General features: G+C 32.7%; 1 protein-coding gene across 2 annotated transcripts in view; it reads right to left on the reverse strand.

The window, feature by feature from the left end:
- Window positions 1-23,631, reverse strand: part of LOC125069226 (collagen alpha-1(XVIII) chain-like) — a 175,349-nt gene that overhangs the window by 2,313 nt on the left and 149,405 nt on the right. Inside the window, exons 5-26 of one of the 2 annotated variants that reach the window (XM_047678639.1) lie at window positions 18,996-19,067; window positions 18,755-18,805; window positions 14,817-14,901; window positions 13,419-13,465; window positions 11,996-12,106; window positions 6,615-6,770; window positions 6,256-6,453; window positions 5,938-5,967; window positions 5,096-5,263; window positions 4,824-4,941; window positions 4,552-4,638; window positions 4,309-4,346; window positions 4,016-4,228; window positions 3,699-3,842; window positions 3,419-3,517; window positions 2,993-3,248; window positions 2,587-2,687; window positions 2,141-2,233; window positions 1,650-1,796; window positions 1,380-1,510; window positions 942-1,121; window positions 660-803 (exon numbers count right to left, since the gene is read on the reverse strand). In XM_047678639.1, the coding sequence (XP_047534595.1) occupies window positions 660-803; window positions 942-1,121; window positions 1,380-1,510; window positions 1,650-1,796; window positions 2,141-2,233; window positions 2,587-2,687; window positions 2,993-3,248; window positions 3,419-3,517; window positions 3,699-3,842; window positions 4,016-4,228; window positions 4,309-4,346; window positions 4,552-4,638; window positions 4,824-4,941; window positions 5,096-5,263; window positions 5,938-5,967; window positions 6,256-6,453; window positions 6,615-6,770; window positions 11,996-12,106; window positions 13,419-13,465; window positions 14,817-14,901; window positions 18,755-18,805; window positions 18,996-19,067 (2,669 nt within the window). The remainder of the gene's footprint in view (window positions 1-659; window positions 804-941; window positions 1,122-1,379; window positions 1,511-1,649; window positions 1,797-2,140; window positions 2,234-2,586; window positions 2,688-2,992; window positions 3,249-3,418; window positions 3,518-3,698; window positions 3,843-4,015; window positions 4,229-4,308; window positions 4,347-4,551; window positions 4,639-4,823; window positions 4,942-5,095; window positions 5,264-5,937; window positions 5,968-6,255; window positions 6,454-6,614; window positions 6,771-11,995; window positions 12,107-13,418; window positions 13,466-14,816; window positions 14,902-18,754; window positions 18,806-18,995; window positions 19,068-23,631) is intronic. The other variant, XM_047678640.1, reaches the window with a different exon arrangement.

A 23,631-nucleotide genomic window follows, 5' to 3' on the forward strand; every position in this document is an offset into this window, starting at 1 on the left:
TTTATTGCAGAGTCCTTGAAGGAGGTATTTGGTAATTGTATTGAATAAATATAAGAAATAACATAATAGTTTATTATTTCTTGCTTTTCTTTGTTCTAATCTCACACAAGTTTGATGATAAAAATATATTTAACCTTCTTGATTTGAACAATAAATTACCTGATCAAGTAAATAAGAATACTTATACATGTTATGATGACGTATGGAATTGTACTGAAAAATAAATATAACATGTTTTATTTATGGAGAAGGATTTTACACAATCCACTATTTTCGCCACTAGATGACGTTGATGTGCTACAATACTTTTTTACCGTTAAAACTATCGCCATTATTGGTTGGTACACAGACAGAATAACGTATGCCGTCTTACTAGTTATTTAAATAAATTCATGTCTCTCTGTTAGTGTCGTAATGAATCGTTGTTCAGTTGCATTGATACTTGCGTGAAAGTATCTGGGATAGTACTGTCGACGTACAATAATGTCGCGTCAGGAATTATAAATAAATGTTTTCAAATATATCTAAGCAGACATAGAACCGAAACCAGGCATTAGATATATAGATATAGAAAACTTTTTCTTATAGTCGATTGTAACACGAAAACTTCTGTGTATCCAACGGTTATCTTATTTAAATACATTTTAAGAATATTTTACCTCTCCTGTGATAGAAGTTTGTGGGAATAAAGGGAGGCAGCCATTCCTCTGCTAGTAGGATCGCCATTCTGCCATTCCTCGCAAAAGTTATCGAGAGCGCGCTCGCCGCTCGCGTGTGATCCGTGCCATATCAGCTTTTGTGACCTGTGACATTTATGAATGAGGAATGCTTTAAAATAAATCTGTTAATTAATTAATACAAATATCCACGAATACTATGAAAATGTATAACGACAATGATGACATTAACAATAACAATTTTCTAATAGTGTTAAATCTTACCAGTGTGCGTCCATCATTATATTTTTGCCACTGAAGCTATATATCTTGGGCGGACCGACCATAACACCGCCGTTACCATCAAAAATGTCCGAGAAAGACTTAAATAGTATGTCTCCTTGAATATTAACAACGGGCAAATGTCTGTCCGAATATCGAACTGTTGAGTCGAGGTTTTGAATTCTGTGAGAAAGTTATGAACCATAAGTCGAGTTTATAATTCAAAAACGATTTATCTAAACACAGGATAATACTAAAAGACTTAATGAACACGAGAGATGCTAAAATAAAGCACATATTACAAGAACACGTTAACTTTAAATTTACATTTGATAATTTAAAAGTTATATTGGAAACTACTGATACGATCTCACAATCTCCGTGATATAAATTGAAAAGGTCGTAGTTACTATTCGACGTTTTGAAATTAACAATCCTTACCTGCTAGTAAGGAAAGCTCTAAATGTGCCTTTTAAACCAATTCGCCTCGCTTGTCTGTAGCAAGCATAATCAGCTCGTCGTACTCCATGCATATTCCCAGATAGTGGTTCATTTAAAGCGGCTAAGCGGAGCTAAAAATAAATGAGACAGAGTTTTTTCATTTGGTGTTACATACAATACATAAATAATATAAATGCTTAAATAAAACTTTTAAATTGGAATTGAGCTGTTTATTCTCACGATAAATGAATCATATTCAAGAAAACTTACAGTAGGTCCCACGGGTGTTAACGGTGGCGAGTTTTCAACTAAGTTTGATATCTGCGGCATGTGGACTAAGCTCGCTGCAAGCATGGGTGGTGTTTGAGGAGCCACGGTTGTGGTCACGGGCGCGGATCGAGTGACGAGCGACCCTAACTTTAATACAAATAATCCTTTATATACTTACAGACGAACAACTTTTTATGTTACTTATTAATAGCCGTTATTTTTAAATCCAGAATTATTACAATTGCACCACAAAATATTTTACTGATTCACAGTAGTGATATCTATAATAAACTTGGCGAAGACTTATATCAAGTCGAATGTTTATTTCATACTTTAATTTTGTCTTTTTTTTTTAAATTATAATTATTATTTAAGTGTTAAGTTGAATTACAGGAAATAACAATTAAATCTCATAACATCATTTAATATTTTAAATTATTAAATCTTAAAACATAATTATAAAATACAAACATACAAATTAATATGCTTACCAAAACATACTGCCAGCCAGAGTTAACTTTTACGAAAAGGGCTTGTTCTTCAATAACATAAGCCAATGCTCCCACGGGACTTGATGATGCCAGCTATTGAGAATAACAGTAAAATAAAAATGCGCATGATTTCTTAGATATTTCTTGAATATCTTATGGCCATTATCATAAATTTATGTCAACTTTTTCATATTCAATTTGCGTTTATACTTCATTTTGGGTTTGTCGGTGAAGGGTAACGACATAAAACCTGCACGAATCAGAAGAAATCCTGACCAACGATTTTACACCACTCTGCAGAATAGCGGGGTGGAATAAGTTGTACGTCATATTCATTAATACACGATGAGTCTTCTGCTCAACGGGGTCATTGACAGGGACTTTTTGTTGTTTCTTTTTTTTAAATAAAAAATTATTTTTTTATAAGTTTAAAAAAATAAACATACTCTCATCATTTCTTCCGTTGTTGAAAATACAGCTGCACCAGGCACGTTTCTGTTTGTGTTCGGTTCCTCATAATGCGATCTCGATTCGGTTCCAGGGTAAGCTTGAAATCGATACCAACGATTCAAATTAATATTTGTTTAGTAAGACATTTTGATAACATGCCTTTAAATAAATTTAATGCAGCAGATTCAAGAGATAAGTTATGATCATTTTCAAATGTATTTCACCCTATCCATACTTACGTGTACGATCTCTGTTTCGATCTTTAAGATCTTTCAATTCTTTCAAAGCTTTTAATTCGTCTAGTGGACTTTTCGGGACTGTGATCCGGCAGCGTGTATATTAAAAACAATTATTAGATTTACAATAGGAATATTAAGTTTAAATTTAAAGCTTAGCTCTTACCTGGTCTACCGTAAAACTTTGTACTTCCATGAACTGGTTCTTCAATGTAATTGACACCGGGTTCGCCTTTCGGACCAACTATTGATATACCAGGGATCCCCGGAGATCCAGGAGGACCTGGTGGTCCAGGAGGCCCAGGTACGTACTGAATGGGTTCAGATCTAGTCGCCGGAAGACCAGGGGGACCAGCAGGACCCTGAGCTCCTTTTAAACCTGGTGTACCATCAACTCCACGATCTCCCTTTTCTCCTTTGAACTGTGAATTAAAGATATTTTTTCTTATAATTTCAATTTAACTTCATGTTCAGACTATTAGTTAAAAAAAACCGTTTCTCTTGATGAATGAGATATTATATTTCTACATTATAATATGCGTTTGGATTAAAGTAAAAAAGGAGATATAAGTTGATCTTTGCTCTTGCTTACCATTGAAACATCTAAAATATTTACACCTGGATCACCCTTCTCTCCTTTAGGTCCCACAGGTCCAGGCACTCCAGGAGGTCCCAATGTACCTGGACGTCCCTACAATATCATATTTATTTTATTAAAATGAAAAGATACTTGTATATGTTATTATTTTTCTACAATTGTATGGTTTTACTTACCTTCATATTCTGAATAGCATGCAACATAATGAAAAATATGTATTAATAATAATAAAATAATCTATAAATACATTCAATAGAATTAAATTAAAACCAACCATCCATCCAGGTAAGCCAATTTCTCCTTTTTCTCCAAGTTTGCCCGGTGGTCCGGGTATGCCTTGGAATCCTTGGGGACCTCTTGGACCGGGTGGACCGGGTCTTCCTCTTCTACCTCGTAAGCCAGCATCCCCTTTATCACCCTAAAATAAGATATACCGACAATATTTATTGCTGTTCTGATGTAAGGTAAACTTTGGAGCGAAATTACAAAAAAATATTGCTTGTATATTTAATTATTTTCAAAGACATTGACAACAATAAAAAATGACTACTATTCTTTTATTTTGTTTTTTATTAATTTTATTTCAATTACCTTGAGAGTAAAGATTTCTGAACCTGTAGCAGATGTTATGCTAACTGGACCCGGTGGCCCTCGTTCACCTCTTTCACCTTTAAGCCCTGGTGATCCAGGCGGCCCAGCAATACCAGGCATTCCAGATGGTCCAATATCACCTCTTTCACCGGATTTTCCATCTTTGCCCGGAAAACCTGGAGTTCCATCATTGCCTCGGCTTCCCTTTTCTCCCTGATCGTAAAATTAGAGCCAAATTGTCAATAAAAAAATACTTATAAATAACCATTTTATAATTTAAATTAAAAACTCACCTTTTCACCCTTGTCACCTCTAGCTATTTGTCGTTGCCCTAAAATCATATTTAAGCTTAAATAAAAAATATATACCTATCATATAAATATGTAACAGTAATTCATTTTTACGAAACTGAAAATTGTATTCAAAATTCTTTAATACCACATCATATCTTAAAACATGAAACATCTATATAACAATAGTTATATATACTGATATGAATTAATACGATACATAATATACCATGTGATAATGCGTACCAGATGTAAGAAATTCTGATTCTTCTGAAGCAATTAATCCCGTTGGCAATGTTGGTGGGCCAGGTGGTCCCGGTGATCCACGCTCCCCTGCAGACCAAGTAAGAATTGGTTTTGAATTAGCATAAAATTACAAGCAGTCTACCTATTAAAGTATATTATTTCAAAAAAGGTTTATTATTATATTTATTATCGTATTTGTTTAAATTTTAGGGTAACGCGAGGAGTTATCAGTTCTAGGATAAATGTTGGGTACTTTTAAATATCTGATTTACCTTTTTCTCCCTTTTCTCCTCCTCTTCCATTGGCACCTGGAAGGCCAGGACGTCCGTCAAATCCGGGGCCACCTCGATCACCTTTTAACCCACGATCACCTTTCGATCCAGGGTGACCCTAAAAATTTATTTTACTTAATTATTGCAGTTAAATATTAGATACAATATTTTTCTATGATTATCAATATTTTTTTCACATTTAGGCTTACCACTACCTTTACCTATTGTAAAACTCTTGATTTTTAAATTTTATTTTCTCTGAAAAGACTTACACGATCTCCTTTGGATCCCGTTTGCCCTATTTGACCTCTTTCTCCTTTTTGACCAGGGAATCCTCGTTCACCCTGAAGACCGATTGGCCCTGGCTGACCAGAATCTCCTTTTGGTCCTGGTGCACCAGGTCTACCAATAGCACTATCATGAGATCCAAACAGCGACTCCTGAAAAAAATATTTTCAGCTAGTTTTTCCTTATTTGATTTCTTATCTTTTACATCTTATTACTTTAACGAAAATAAGTACATATAGCCGATATTATTGACCCGGTAAATATTCCATATAAATTCGGATAAGTTATAAACGCACATCGCCCCAGTAATAAAATGGTCTAATGTATTATATATACTTATACATTCTCCAAGATAAACATATTTCTGAACATTTCATTTAGTGCTATAGTATATGTAAGTGTTAAAAAAATTATATCAAGTAAAAATTAAACATTTTATATCATATCAAAGTTCATTAAACAAAGAATCTTCAATCTCAAATTGAAACGATTTATTCGACGAAACAGAAATTATTTTCAAATTTACTCAAACTTTTAGCGACGACGGCTGAAATAAATTTTCTTATCTTCGCGTCCTCGATGTGTATCTATCAAGAATGAAAAGTCGTTTTCCAAAGTTTGTTCAAGTGGTTTGTTTACTGAAGTAGACAATCCTCCTTTCCAAAAGACATTCGTTTCAGTTAATGTTGAAGTGACGTTTAATGTAAACGAAATTGACTGTTAAACAATCTATATTTACTCCATTAAGAAAAAGGATCCGTTTTATTTATTCTTGCGGAGTCGTTATTACTTTGTAATTTATTTACACATTTAGGTAAAAACTTACCTTATATATTTGTCTAGGCTTCCAATTTGACTACATAAGCAGAAGTAGCATGAAAATATTAATAACAATGATAAATATGCTAGTAAATACATCATTAGTACTATTTGGAAACAAATAAAATTTCTGATTTTCCACAAAGCGCATTTCTGTACTTTAATTAATATAATGATAAATAGGATTAAAAGCTTTAACTATAAAACATGTAAGCCTATTATTATTGCTACATTATGAACCCAATTTGAAGATACAATTAACAATATAATTCAAATGAATAAATTTAAAGCTGTTTAGTGTTTAGGCACTGCGATTAATACTTACGTCGAAATTACTATAGTCAGATGATCTAGGTGGACCTGGGGGACCAGCTGGGCCTGGGATACCTGGTCGTCCGTCTACACCAGGCTCACCTTTTGAACCTGGTTGCCCTTCAGGGCCTCGTTGGCCGTCGTCACCTCGATCACCCTTTTCCCCACGTAATCCCATAGGTCCTCTCTCACCAGGCATACCTGGTTGGCCCTGTTTTTGGATAAAAATAAAAGTGACTTAAATAAATATTATTTAATCAGTGAAATAGATTTTTTGAGATCGTAATCTTAACGCCTATAAATATCGAAATATCCTTTATATTGTTATATACTATTAAAATAAACGTATTGTAATTTTGATACAATACTTACAGCGATTCCGGGTGCACCAGTTCGCCCATCAGCTCCAACCATGCCAGGTGGTCCAGGAGGACCCTGCAGTTCTGGAGCAGTCTCAAGGAGTGCTAACAAAACGCTCGAATTGCAACCGCACTGACCGAGGGATGCGTAGTTTTCACCAAATATTTGCTAAAAGAATAACGAAAAATAATATAGTGATTACAGAAAATGGCATCGTTATAAATTGTGTCTTTTCACAATCACCGTATATTTGGCATGTTTAAGTACAAGAAAAAAAAAAAACAATTGAAATATCGATTAAAAAGATTCTTGAAATCAATTAAAAGGTAATACATACCACGACCCTGTTCTTCTATTTAAATCCATGTAAAGCGGGAAAATACAGACACATAAATTTATGATACATATAAGCTATATCTACGTATTCTATATATAATATTATCATCAATCAATAAATTTTGTAAAGTTGCTACTTTAGTGGTAACGAAATGATTCAGTCTCCAGAACTACAGACAGAGGGAATATTATTATATATAAATTCAATATGTTTATCAAAAAAGTGCAAACACCAGTGTATTATTGTGATAAATGTCTAAAAAAACCAGACTTTAGTTCTGAAGAAATTTTATAGGACTTCATATTATAGTTGCTTATTGTATGGGAGTTTAACGAAAGTACCCAAATATCGCTACAAAAAATAATAAAATGACTAAAATTGTAATACAGAAAATATAACTTTATTTTTGGTCACGAAATCGAAGACAATGAAGGGAGGCATCAGAACGTAGCCGATGTGAATTTCAATAAGGGCTGATTTATGTTACTCAATAAGTGTTTTTAGAGACGGCAAATTGGGAAAAAAATCATGGAGGTTTTTTATTCAGACAAAACTTATTAAAGATTTATTTTGTGAGAAAGAATGCTATTACAGATGTGTTTACATGTAAACAGTTAAGTGACGTGTTTTTTGATAGAGAAAAGTTAAATATTGCTTTTCAGATTTTTGGAACGAAATTCCTTTACGTGATTTCTACAAAAGTGAACTGGTATAATTCGACAAGTATGGAAAAAAGTCTTATGGAGAACGTTCCTCCTCTTTCTCTTTGTCTCTTTCTATTATATAATTTTTTTGGAACAATATTTAAACTTTTTTTTTGTTGTTGTTTTAATTCACATAACAATTGTTTTTCTTGGAATTGAGTTATTCTCAAACGTAGTTATTTTATATCATTGTGTTTTTTATTTAAACATAATACACGACGAAACCCCTCGTTTTTTTATTTCTTAGACTTTTTAACACGCTTATATTAGATTCATTTGTAACTATGTATGTAAGAAAATCTTGGAATCTTAATTTGACCCACTTCCCGGTCTTCGATTAGGATGAAATTTTGCACTCGCTCTGAGTTCTGATGACAATACATGACTAGTTAAGAAACGTCATTACAAATCCAATATAGCTGCCTCTCCAAGATGGCGGACTGGCTGTTTGCAATCCACCTCCATGATATGGATTTTAAATGATAGGGTTTGCTGACAGGAATACAAAAAAAAATAGTCACGTGACTTACATATAATATGGTGGATGTCCAAGATGGCTGACAGGCTATTTGAAATGCACCCTCATGATATGGATATCAAATGAAAGTGTTTGCTTTTGTAATTTTTGTGCGTGCGTGTTTTTAGTTTTTTAAACTCTTTACGAATATATTTGATGGAAACATGATTGGTAACATGTTAGATGATTTCATTGACTTTTCATAGTCAACCTCTTTAAACATATAATATGCTACTGCGAGCTCTAATAATTAACTTCACATTCTCTTATTTGAGTTAACCTGTTCTTCGTGTTGACTCTCACGACTAATGCTTGAAAATTGGAGATCGTTACACTCAACCAATTAGCGATCATTTTGCGCACACTTATGACGATACTAAAAATACAATAGTGTTTTTTTTTTTAAATATAGGTTGTTTATATAACCGAAATTGGAATCATTTATTAATGTTATTTAGCGATTGATCGGTTAAACAACTTCGGATTCTTCTTTCGAATGTTGGATACATTTGGTAGTAGGGCGTTGTCTAAGCCTGGGTATGTATTGTTGTGTTTCGGTTTGAAGGCTGATTGAGGCAGAGTAACTACATGCACAAAGGTCATAACATCTTAACTTCCAAGATAGCGCATTTATGTGATGTAAGAAATGGTTAATATTTCTTACAGCGCCAATGTTTATGGGCAGTTGTGACCACTTACCCGATCGCCTTAGTATTACATAAAAATAAATAGAAAACTAGTGTTTATACACCCGCTAAAAAATGTTGGTATTGAAACATTATTTTAACCACTTCTAAAGGCTTTCCTTTTCGTTCATTGATCAATTCGGGCTATTCTTTTAATTGTATAGTTTTGGATAACTTTCCTTACATTACGACGATTACAATTCAATGTAATGCATTAACTGTATTGATTTTTGTACACAGAATAAATAAATGCTTCTCGAATATATGCAAAATATAAATTTATAAAAATACATAGATTTAAGTATTTTATTTATATGTATATAATAATCAATGACTTAAATAACGACGAATGTTTAATTTATATCGAAACAAATGTATTGCAACGTTCGCCTAAAGCAACGGTTTGTATGAAAGTTATTTCAATGGGCTATTCAGGTTCGGTTGATACGACTACGTGCAACGCGACCGATGCAGTTGATAATAGTTCCATGTTGCATAGAAACGAGCGAAAAGCGATTAAATATTACAAAGTGTATGTTATAAGTTCCTTAATGGTATAGCTCTTTAATTTACTAGCATAACCTGACGGATGTTGTCCTGCCCGTATATACCAATTGTCAAGACAATCTTTTGAACGGTATTACAACGGTATAACGGTAACGGTACGGTATATTAGATGATCTGCTGCAGCATTATCTAGCGAGTTACCATAAAATATACGACTATACAATATAGACAGCACGCACAGGCGTACATCGGCATTGGGCATATCGCACGTCCGGCAAATGGGAAATATCGTAATTGATGATTAGTGGAAGAATTCCTAATTAAAGAATACATAAAATTTCGTTGGTGAAATAAAGCCTAAAATATAAGAGAGCCAAGGGTACATAGCTGCGACGAAGAGGGATCATGACGAGTCATTCCGTTTACCATCAGGGCTTACGGCTTTGTATTATTCCCAACAAGCGTCAATAGATGTTTGATAACAAATACATGTATTATTTTTATAACATAAATCAAATTACATAATAAAAACTAATAAAAAACAAAAGTAACCTTCGCTATTATATAAATTATTTTTATTTACAATACACTTAGCCTTGCCTTATTAAAATCAAAATACTCTTTATTCAAATAGGCTCATACAAGAACATTTGATTCGTCAACAGTGTTGAACAACATGAAAAACTATCACCGGTTCGGAACGTATATACTACCGAGACGAACCGACAATAAGCTCAGTAGTTACTTTAGTTAGTATGATTATAATCCTACAACCTATCTTTTATTCCTTGGGCCACACTAATATTTACATAGACGGGTAAGCGATGCCCGCAGGTTAATGGAACATTGTGGTCTAGACTGCACGGGGACTTGAAACGTTTTCACGGTATTATCTTTTCCAGCGTACAGCTTTAATAGTAATGTATTTAAATCCTTTTTCATATAATATGTATTTATTTACCTGACTATATTTTTCCTCACAGAAAAAAGTAACTATTGAGTTTTATTACGTTCAATTTACATAACATAACATACATAAACAGCCTGTATATTTCCCACTGTTGGGCTAAGGCCTTCTCTTCCTTTGAGGAGAAGGTATGGAGCATATTCCACTACGCTGCTCCAATGCGGGTTGGTGGACTACAGATGTGGCAGAATTTCGTTCAAATTAGACACATGCAGGTTTCTTCACGATGTTTTCCTTCACCGCCGAGCACGAGATGATTTATTGATGATGATAATGATAAACACAAATTAAGCACATGAAAATTCAGTAGTGCCTGGGTTTGAACCCGAAATCATCGGTTAAGATGCACGCGTTCGAACCACTGGGCCATCTCGACTCTTCAATTTAATCCTATCAAATAACGAAAATATATTTTTTGTGACTTCTCAGGTCCGAGGTGTTTATTTTCGGAACGGTGGTAGATTTTTGACTATCAATAAGCGGGTGAAACGCTTCTATTTTGAATTATAGACTTGACTTTTTGACTACATGTCGATTCAAAAGTAAATAAGAGCCTTCTTCAATAGAGGATATTTTAATAATAATGTTACCTTTTTGTTATAGCAAGTGTTCGGTCAGAGGTCGAAATTCGAAAGAAATCCGATAATCCTTATTGAATCAGTCGAGAAAAACATTTAGAGCATTTTTCATGTTTGGGAGATTTTATGTGTTTTTATTTCCTTTTTTATTATTAATACTGATAATATTAAAGCGAAAAACAGAGGAAAGAAAGGTACTGACTTGTTTTCGCCTGTTTATATAATATAGATGCTGTGGTTTGTGAATTTAAATATATAATATTAATTCTGTATCTAAGCTATTTTAGATAGATAGATTATTTTTTAAAGATTAACTCTTTCTAAAACTCATCTATAAATATTTATAAAAAAAGTTAACAGAATACGTCTAAAGCGAAACGTTCATTACAAGAGCGTAATAAAACTAGATTTTTTACAAAAAAACATTTACATTACAATTAGAACATATAACATGGCTATTGCAATTGGAATGTATTAAAGGCATATTATTCTGACCAGTCTCACATAGAGCAACATCGTAACCACTCAACTGTGTATATATGTAACCAGGGTGGGACCTTAAATTTATGGGCCCCTGGGCTTTCACTACTTAGGGGCCTACCTAAGACATATCTGAACGAAGACTTGAATCAAATTAATTGAAGGGGTTTGAATAATTACAGGACTCGCTGGACTGCAAACCATACGATCTGTTTAATTTAATACAGTTATGGATTCTTTCGCATTATCGTCTATTTTAGACTTTGACTTGACTTAACTGGGGCCCCTTTGAGTCCACGGGGCCCTGGGCTGAAGCCCAAAGAGCCATATGGTAGATCCGGCCCTGTATGTAACGTATGTGTATGTGTGAACGTTTACGTCTATGTGTGTTATATTTTTGCATGTTTATCTGTATTGGTGACTTTGTTATTAAAGTATAATATCTAAATTGTTTATATTTATATAAAAGTTCCATTATAACAATGAAATAAATATTTTGGAATAAATAATGACAATACATTGTATATTATTTTCGTTTCATTGTTAGCGCTTCTAGTTGTATTTGCAAAGTACTTCATGATTGTAAATAAATTCTTAACAATATCAAAGCAACTTACATCATCGCCAGAGCCGGACATTTCCGTTGCCGCTGCAGTTCCCGGTTGTCCTGGAGGACCGGGCGGTCCTGGTGGCCCAGGTGGTCCACGTATTGACTCCCCTGGGGGTCCCTGGAGATAAACATACCAAATAATTAGCGAGATAATTTAGTAAGATTATTACTTTTCTTCAATCTTAAGCTTTTAATCATAAAACTTTAATTAGCCTTAGGTTATGTTCTAGAAGATTATACATTTTGAATCTTTAAAAATGATAAATAATTGAGAAGTAAATATTAATGTAATAACATAAAGGATATTTTTAACACAAAAAAAATAATGGAAACGCCTATAATTTTTTATTAGCAAGGTTTTATTCAATCACGCAATATAATCGGCTTCAGGCGTAAGTACCATCAAACATTAATGATCAGCCCAGTAGTAAGTGTTCCATAATGACTATATATCATGATACGGGCGTGAAGAACTTCTTTACAAACCTACGACATTAGGATACCGTTTATTTAGTAATATTGTGAGAAAATAATCATTTATAATTGCACGGCTACCGTTAATTTAATGGGAATTTAATTGAATACATATGAAAGCCAAGCTTAGATTGATTACGAATTATAACCATTACCGTCTTTACCGTAGGGCACATGGGACACGTGCCCAGGGCCCCCATCCTGAGAGGGCCCCGGAGAACCAACAATTTACCAAATTAAACCAAAAAATATCTAGCAAAAGGGCCCCAAATTCATGGGCGCCCAAAGGCCCCAGTATAACTTGAGACGGCTCTGATTATAACAGGTGTACCTTAACTGACGATGACGACTTTAATCTTAAGCAATCATCGCAGAAAATTTATGTGCTTAGTGCTTAGAATTAATTTCGTGCTCGATGGTGAAGGAAAACATTATGAGGAGCATTGGTTAGACGAAAATTTTGCCATGTCCAACCCGCATTGGAACCAGCGTGTTGGAATTGGCCGCAAACTTTCTCTATAAGTGGAATGGACTCAAGGAGAAGGAGTTAAGGAATCTCCAATCTTAACTTACTAATAGTAAATGTAATAGTATTAATTTACACATGCGTAAATATTTTTTGTAAATTACATCTCTCCAAGTCAAAATTTATTTGAACAATTCCAACATTTCCAGTTTTTTTTTATATAATCTTGTCTTATCCGTATCGTAACACGTAAAGAAACGTACAGTAGGTGGTGCTCAGACAATAAATCCCGCGGCAAAACAATGGAGGGTGGCCTTTGTGTGAAAACTGCGAATTTTGCGTTCCGATCCCACATGTTTGGTAACTGGTGAACCAACACGTTTTTTATCCATTAGTAAGCTTTTTTTGCTGTATTTTCATTAGAATAGATACACTGTGTATTATAATGATTGACAATTAAATAGGTTATATTATTAAAATTGCATCTTGCCCTTGGTCCTCGGTCTCCTTTTTCTCCACGAAGCCGTAGCGGATATCCTGAAAATAAATAGTATAGAATTTTTTTTTTTTTTTTTATAATTTCAACAAAGTTCTCTACACTTTACTACATCTGAACATCTAACTAACTATATTAAGGTTTTTGTTTCATTCATTCAGGCACGATATTATAGTAGAAAACTCTGAATCTTATTTATAGTCTTGATCGATTTCAGTGAAACTCTGAGAATTAACAATAAGTCCAGAAACGATTGATTTTATTTAAATTTATAAAATAGCATCATAATATTTTAACATATTGACGACCTCCGTGGTCGAGTAGTGTGTTCACCGGTTTTCATGGGTACGCCACTCCGAGGTCCCGGGTTCGATTCCCGGCCGAGTCGATGTAGAAAAAGTTCATTAGTTATCTATGTTGTCTTGGGTCTGGGTGTTTGTGGTACCGTCGTTACTTCTGATTTCCATAACACAAGTGCTTTAGCTACTTACATTGGGATCAGAGTAATGTATGTGATGTTATCCAATATTTAATTTAATTTAATTTTAATTTAATATTTTTAATTTAATATTCATTATTTTAAATATTTATTTACACTGTTTTAGTAAATGTATTTAAATTCGATGACCGTTGCCTATTAAAAAATGCATTTGTTACTTACTTAAGTGACGTACATAAATTACATTATGTATTTCTTATTAAAAAGTTTGCACAATTTTTCCTACATTTATCTAGTAACAATAGCATATTATTATATTAAAAATTGCAAATAAAACCTGTAAAAATTTGTATAAGCTTAAACGTAAAAATAAAACGACGTATATACCAAGAGTTATGTTACACAATTAAAGCACTTTGCATTACAAGAACTATTATACTTATAGCATACAAAGCTCCGAAATCCAAAGATATATACAGAAAGTTGTTAGTAGCGCGGGTTCATAAGTCACCCTCTGTAATTACGTATCGCTTAAAACAAACAGTCGTTAATCCGCGCAAACACTGTAACCGCACGGACTTCTCTCGGTGTAGGGTAGTCCCTCCTAATAGGTTTTTGATATTAAATACGACATACAAATCTATATTATATATTATATCATCAATTAATTATTTTATAACGATATATAAATGGATTATTTTCAATCTATTGAATTGTATTTTATAATTACAAATGCATTTTCAGTTGTGTGGATTAATGGACGTTTAAAAGTGTATTGTAAAGCTGTTTTGGTCACAGCAGCCAACAGCAATAAGTCCAACAGCGTCAAAATGAATGTGCCATTTTAAAAGTTGAAATTCAAGTAAATAAAGCAGCTTAAAATAATACATTCCGCAATAATGTCTCGTTTTAAGGAGGCTTAACGTAATATAAAACAATGAATGAATGGTTACCATCTAAGCCGGGCGGAGGTGGCGGAAATGGTGGTATGGTGCCATAACGACCAGAGCCCTCCGCATCGCCTTCTTCTTGGTCCACCTGCGTTCGACGATATATTATAAAAAAATATGTTTTATAATTAATGTTATTCTTTTATATTTTGTTAGAAGGTTAATATTTTAACAATGAATTATGCATAATTAATATTCTCGAGTTGTATGTTGTCTATATATAAATATTATAATACGTTATAAAATTATAATATAATGTACGATAGCTGCATTTTTTTTCTGGATTTAAACATAATGTAGTAAAGAATATGAGGTACTATTACTGAGGTAAAAATATTTTAGTTAATACTCATATATCAAATATATACATAAAACTCGGAAATACATTTAACATTGAAAAATCATTTAGTATCCCTGGAAGGGCTGTATGTGGTTACAATGGGAATCGAAACTCGAAAAGAGTCGTTAGTGAGTCGTTAGCAATACGCCTGAGTGTTTACAAACAAAGCGTAGAGTATTTGTAACATGTAGGAAGAGGACATTGTTATTTGTCACTAAAAAAAAAATGTTTTTATATAAATATATTTTTTTCTCTAACAAGGAAAGTGATCGAAAACTTAAAAAAGAAGGAGGTATTCAACTAAAATTTTGGTTCATCATCATTCAAATGTAAACTGGAATTTTATTCTCATTCGATCGTATCACACCAATCAAAAATAATTTTCTACTACTTCTTTAAAAAAAAAAATTGTTTTCGAATTAAATACTGACTAATTTATAGCGTCCTTATTATTTTTATTTCAAAGTAAATTAATTTGTTTTGTGATAAAATAAAATATCTAACAAATTACCCGAAATATATCTGAACAATGATATTTTCAAGAGTGTGTCAATATGTAACATTTCGGAGATGTTGATTACGAAAACGGAAATGAGATACGCTCTTTGCTCTCTTGAATATTTCAGTACGATGTATGAATACGAATTATGTAAACCTTCAATTCTGTCTTTGCACGCCTATATAATGAACTGTTTGCGGGGAAAGTATTCATTCATTATGTCTTTATTTGTAACAAAATCTGTTTAATCATTTTAAATATGTTTGCTTATTGCATTTCAAGATCAGTGGAAGTATTACCTTTTGCAAATAAAAATGAGGTGCATTGTATTCCTCTCGATAGAGATATCAATTTGAACTCCACGTTGAACCAAATTATAAAGTCATGTGTACTTGCTAATGAGTTTTGAATTTCATTTGATTCATTTTAATAGATAGTGTGTTTGGTTTACTAGAGCTATTTTTGACTAAACCCTGTATCCATTTTTCCACGTATGCCGATTCGTAAGGTCAATTTCCGAAGAATGTATGGATTATTTAGATTGATAAGATAAATTCTAGTAGTAAACAGATATTAGTATTTTGTACAGGATGTTTATATAGAAACACTTCACGACATTATAAAATATAAGGCTACGTATACACTTTTGCAAAATTATATTTATTTATTTATAGGGATTTGGTTATATAATCAAACTCCTTTTAATGATACGATTTTTGCTGACATTTCGAGCTATAGAGCGATAGATTCAACACAATAAAGACGTTCTGAGACACTTTAAAAACGTAAGAATGGATTATCTTGAGGAATACATATGTAGTAAAAAAATACATAAAAATAGGTTCTATATTACCTGGCCAATTGATGGTGAAACTCCTAAGGGATTTTTTTACTCTTTCTTCGTACATTACGCGCGATATTATTTACAAGACTGATATTAGTTGCGAATGGCTAGGCAGATATGTTTTAATAAATAGAGTGACCAGTATCTTATCATATAAAAATAGTAATTAGTATAAATTACGTAAATAGTTGATGAACGTATTTTCTACAGTTTTACATGAACGTTTCGGTTCACTGGTCGGCAAACTTAAATTGCGCATAGTGTATTTTAACAGAACGGTAAAAAAAATGATATTGACAAAGCTCTGTTTAATTTGGTTCAACTTCAATAAACAACCATGTTAAATTAGTTCTCTCTTCTAACTTTGAGAATCTTAGATAAGTACAGAACACGGTAGAGCGTTCGATTTACTATTACTTGGTTATTTACTTTGACTAACTCCCAACTATCTCATAGCTAATACTGCTGATGTATTGCGCAACATCTGTAATACTGATAAAAAAATAATTAAAAGTCAGTTTTATTAAAACAGCACCAAATGATTAAATGTTCATCGAGAAATATAAGAGGTATTAGGAACTCATAAACAACGATGACAATGACGATACATGTTCTGTAATCGTTAGTGTAAGCTGAGCCTACGATTGCAGCCCCACGTCCCTGCGATATTTGTTTGCGCCGAGACCTTGTCTGTTTACATATTCCGTACCAGAGCAAATATCATGGCTATCGAGATTATTTTGCGGCTTTTTGTACATTGAACCTAGGACCTGTAGGTCATTTAGTATAGAAGTATATAGTATATATATGTGATAATCTATTCAGACGATTCCAATCGCTTTCGATTTTGAAAGTATTTTATTTTTATCTGTGTATGTATGAATAAAATCAACTCATATTGTAAACAAAAAAACCCTCGAAAAAAAAACAGCTCAAAACGATAGATTTACATTTATAAAAATATAATTTTGTGAATAAGTTGCTTGAATTACCCAACCAAGATTTTTTAAAGCGAAAATTTTGTAAACGTTCGTCCTTTAGTTGGTTTGATCTTATAAGATTGTCTCATGTGATATTGAAGTAATACTTTAAACGCGAACAATGCAGTACTGTAAAGCGTGCGTTGACTCGCGTTATCTTTGAAGATGGGACCTTCTTTAAATGATAAATATTTGTCTTTATGACTGTTTGATTGTTCAGAACTCACCGCATTCTATGGTCATAATAGACCCCCATTAACAATTAGTATAACAGTCGTTGTCAATGATCTTTATTTTTCTAATTTGAATTATATTTTTATTGTGGTTTTTTAATTATTTTTTTCTATGATTGAATTATGAACTGGACATTATTTTTGGAATTAGAAAGGGAAGTTGTTATTTATATTCGTTTAGTATTAGTAGTAAATTGTTAGTTAAATCTTACAATTTATGTTAGCGTTGAAACGAAAATGAAAACAACTTCGCACACTGTTAAACAAAGCGTGGTCAATATTAGACACCCACAATGCATTGTGTTAGTAGACGTCACGATTTTAGTAGCTATTCTGTAACACATGTCATATTTACATTCTATAAATAATATATTTCTCAATTTGTAATACTTATAGTTTTATTTTTTTTTATTTTCTTGACTAGAAATTTGGAAATAAACGCGTGTCTGTTTGTTACCTCATAATGAACAAAGTGTATAAATAACAAGATGTATGGGAACATTTTGGGCCATGGGACGCGTTTGTAGTTGCGGGGAACAGTTTGGTTAATTAAATTAATTAATTCATTTATGGAATGATGTATTGCTTCTATTTTTATCAATAATTAAAAAAAATTTAATGTCAAAATGTTAATAATACGTAGGATCAATTAATGAATTATTCTTTATACGAAATGAAATTATATAAATACGTATCAATTGATGTGTATTTTCATGTATTATAGAGACTTTATTTCGTAGACATACGTAGATTTTACTAAATTATGTTATTGTTACCTATATCTTGGGCTCCTATTACCTAGTACCAGTTTTTAAGGTAGAGCCGAGTTTTTTCTTGTAATTAAATAAAAAGTTTAATCAAAATCGGATCAGTAGTGCATGATACTCGAACAAACAGACACGTTACCGTTACAGTTTATACAGATATAATTACAGTTATATATCAATAATATAATTGATTAAATTATATCGATGTGTTAAAGAATAGCTTAGCGTTGGGTGAAATGAAGCGAACATAAATACAAAAAAAAAAAACGAGTAATCACCAAGAAATTGTCAATATCTATCTCGTCGCCCTCACTGCTTCTGTCTATTTCCTGTCGAAATTTTATTAAAATGCCGTTAAAGTAAACTGGACTTTACAATTACTTGCACAAAATATAAATTTAAATAGAATGAAAATTAAACAAATAAAAATTCCAATCAAATCAAAATAGAGGTATGATAAATGGGGCGCGTACTAAAATTTAAGATATATTTGAATATATATTATAAAATGTAACTTACCTCAAACGTATTAACGCATTGCACCTCAGCTTGAGACGGAGATCCATAAAGCTTCAGTTCTTGAAACGCACCCTGTATAATAAGCACTATTAACACCCGCGTCCAATACCTCGTATTCAGTGCCATTTTATCGATCGTATTTTTTTTTTTAATATTATATAATAAGTTATTACAAATATTTTGAACGTTTTTTTTTACACACGTTTCCCAAATTTGATTTTGTTGAACGGAATTGACGTGAAGTTGCGAATATTTTTTTGAAATATGTTAAACCATTATTTTTCTCTATTAAGTATATAAGTGTACTTAAACATGTCGTTCAAAGTTTGTTCACTTATTGCTTTTGTTTTTTATATTTATTTCTTGTTACATTTAAACATAGGTACGTATTTCACGCATGCGTGCGAGAGCGCGTGTCAATCAACGCGTGCGCGGCGACGCACTAAATTTAAACCGAACTAAATCGCAGGATCGCGGTCGTGACCAGTGCAAATCGGCACCTGGATCACATTCAAGCACTTAAATACTATACCAAGATGGTAGTTCACGTATTTCTGGTTTTAATGCTCTTAGTATCGCTGTCATAAGAGAAGATGGATAACATTCCATTCCGTTGAAATAAAACCATTTTCATTTATAGTTTTTTCTTTAATAAGCGATGTTTTGTTTTAGTCGTTTTCTGTATATAAAATAAAATCTTACAAATAACAAACGGTTTTATAGACTACTGTAATGGATTCGTATTTTGTTAACGAAATATTTGTACAAATTACTTAGTTTGTGGTTAGCCGCCTTTGTGTCTTTTGTGAGGCTGTTTCGTAAAAGCATAATAATGGCTCACCTTTATAAAGGTCACGTCGCTAAACTTTTGAGATTACTTAAGAAGAAAATGAAAAATTGCTCAAATCTCAAATTTAAGTACAATATCCTAACGCGTTACAAATATCCACGACGTTTTGAAACTCATTAAGCCATTCATTATGTCAAAGTTTAATAATATTATTAATTTTAAACAATAACTTTTCATAAATAACTTAAATCTCTATCTACTTATGAATAGTAATCACTCAAGTCACTGATGCACAGTGTTTTGTTTTTTTTTTTTTTATCATTTAATTAATTTATACAAATATTGTATTTTTATTGCACAATAAAATCAATACATGTGTAATGATTTAAAAACTAACAACAAGAATTTTATTTTGCACACGTAGTAGTAAGCTTTGTTTTACTTTGGTTGAAGTTTAATTTAAAAGCTTGTTCCTACTATAATTACTCGTTAAAAATAATTTAAATATTTATCATTTCAATAAATATTTTAGATATTTCAAATAAAAAATATAAATAAAATTCACTTCACAATATGTTTTATTATTTAAAACTACTAAAACCATTTCGTAAATGAATTTTAACTTTTAGCAAATTTGAATTAATTCTTTATGATATTAACGTAATTGTTCAACGGAATTTGTATCGTATGTTAATGTTAATGGTTCGATGCCCTTGGGCTATTGTCGTCCTCTTACAGGACAATCTTAACTCCAAGTTGGAAAGGAAAATAGAACTGTAACATTAACGTTGAATAAGTGGTCCGTTTTCAAAATTCTGCTCCGCATGGATATACGGATAAGAAACGATGCAGTCTAGACGAAGCCAAATTATCGTTTATCCAATTGCCATACACCGATGTATACCAATGTATATTGATGCATTACCGTATTGATTCTCAAAGATAAATCAAACAGAACTACACAAATGTGCGCGCGAATGGACGGGAAGACACGTCGATTGAGATTTGATTCGAGAGATCAGGCGTACGACCAACCATCAGACGATTTTTTTTAAAGTCATATATATAGGAGGACTGGCAAATGCCATCTTAACTGCCCAAAGACATTGGCATCGCAAGAAATATTAACCATCGTCAATCCGCCATCAACCTAAGGAATTATGATATTATATCTGTAAGCCAGTAGTAGGTGGTAAGGCTTTGTGCAAACCAGACGAATTAGGTACTACGCACTGATCACATATTCTACCGCCAAACTGAAGTGGTCAGTATTTTTGTGTTCTGGTTTGAAGGTCAATAGCGCAATGGTTTAAGGGCCGCCTAGCGATGTAAAGTCGCAGGATTGATCCTGACCCCTTGGACTATTGTCATCCCCACTCTTAATACAAGTGATAAGCTTAAAAGGAGGGGTGAATAGGTATATTAGTAATTCCTGTAAAGCAGTGCCAGAATTCTTTAAAAAAAAAAGTTTGAGTGAGTGAAACTACAGGGACAAGGGGCATAACATCTTAGTGAGGTTTGGGGCGCATTGGTGACGCAAGGAACGGTTAATACTTTATACAGCGCCTTTGTCCATAGGCCATGGTGACCACTTACCATCAGGTAGCCCTTTCGCTCGTCCACCTATCTATATAATTAAAAAAAGACAACCCGACTACCAACACTGTAAGTATTGCTGTTATATACTAGGTATATATTATACTCTACTTGAGTGACCGATCTTCGTTCGGTTGTAATAAAATTACTCATAAAAAAATTTTTACACCTTTTGAAATGAACTTCAAAAGCAAAAACTTGAACAAAATTGTTGGAGCTATTTTTAATAATACATAAAATAAACTTATATACAAGAATCGCTCTAATTATATAAACGTTATGAATAAACATCGTTGGAACAATATTTACTAACTAAATTCCAAATAACTTAGGACAAAAGTGACGTAGATACTTTAAACGTGGTTTATAGTATATTATCTGAAACAGGAATGTAATATAAATACTCGCGGATGTTTGAGGTGTTAAAACTCATTACAGCCGAACTCCCCTCTGGGTCTCTTTGACACGGCTTAGTTGAATCTGAGAGAAGCACGGACTAATTACGACTAAATCTAGCCCGACTTCCGAGCATTGTACTAGGAATTCGAGTGTTGTATTCTGCAGTATTTGGTTCGGATTTCTCCAAGTAAGATGTGATCTAGTGCTTTAAATGTAATTGAATATAAATCAAAGTAATATATAAATTATAAAATATTGAATTATAATAATAAATATTTAACTGAATTTAATTATTTAATTGCTCTGATCAGATATTCTACCGCCAAACTGCAGTGGTCAGTATTTTTGTGTTCTGGTTTGAAGGTCAATAGCGCAATGGTTTAAGGGCCGCCTAGCGATGTAAAAAGTTGCAAGATCGATCCTGACCCCTTGGGCTATTGTCATCCCCACTCTTAATACTAATGATAAGCTTAAAAGGATTTCATTATTTAATTGCTTCACGTTTGTGATGATGATTGATGAATGAATGAATTTGAAAATTATTTCATCTGTAAAACTGATTAAAAAAGTTCAGAGATGATATGTTTTTCTTTTACAAGTTATACACGTTCAAAAGCTTTCTTATATATGTTGAACTGATGGACTTTATGTGACACTGTAGCTAAAGAGCAAAAATACAACCATCATCATTTATTTTATTGGCGGTATTTTCTTTGGACGCTATTGAAAGTATTTCGATAAAATAAGTAAAGAAATTGCTATCTGTATTAAAATGATGATCAAAAATAAGGATGGAGAAATTAGTACAGTGTTTTGCATATTTTTTGTCCCCTTTATTACAGATAGTAAGTATTTTTCTGATAAAAAACTCATTGTTGTGATTATATTAAGAAGAAACTAAAATTTAGTTTCGATGTTGTCTAGTATTTCATACATACACTAGTATAGTTACATATTATGTAGTTACTTATGTATTTATATCAAGGACCGTAAAAATAACTTCAGTTTTAGTAACAATGACTTCATGCTACGATTAGGAGCCAAGCAGTAACTATAAACGTCAACCATTCTAGTACACAGTATTACATGCGCGTATTTATAACTCAAATTCAACGCTGGTGAAACCGCAAGGTACAGCTAAGTCTTCCTTTTCTTATTTATGTGGCATATGTAGCAGACGAGCAGGAGAATTACCGAATGGAAAGTGACTATCACAGTTCATGAACATCTGCAGTATCGGAACGCGTGTTGGTGCGTTGCCGGTCTTTAAGAAATAAGTGGATTATTTTCTTAAAGGTTTCCAAGACGTATCGGTTCGGAAAAACCGCCGGCTAAAGCTGGTTCCAAAAGTTCAAATTTATTTTCACTTTCGATAGTTTCTAGGTATTCAATTGATTTAAAGGATTTAGTTTCCAACAGTGAAGCGTTAAGCTCTAGCACAAACTTTGAGCTTAATTGGAGAAGTGGATAGGAATATTAGCAACTCCTTAAAACGGGCCAAGCTTTTTTTTTTAACAAAGCCTGTCGAAAGGTAAAATTTCAAAGCCGTAACAAGACCAAGCAAGGAAAAACTGCTAGGCTGCCCTAGTAATACTGTTGATAGCAGCTTCAGAGGTAGCAAGAAGTCCAGGATTTAATTATCAAGTGCATTCAGACTAGCGCTAGAGTTACACAAAGTTGAAATGTTGAGCTGGAAAGTTGCCTCTACTGTGTCGACGTTAATTATACTTGCAAAAGGGAAAACTTGATAGTAACTTAAGATTCGATTGACGCCTTCAAAGTAGTAGTATAAAACACTTCTATTCAACAGATCTATGGGAATATTGTGTAACTGAAGAGCCAATGTGTGGA

This window comes from Vanessa atalanta, chromosome 15 (genome assembly GCF_905147765.1).
Source record: "Vanessa atalanta chromosome 15, ilVanAtal1.2, whole genome shotgun sequence".
NCBI lineage: Eukaryota > Metazoa > Arthropoda > Insecta > Lepidoptera > Nymphalidae > Vanessa > Vanessa atalanta.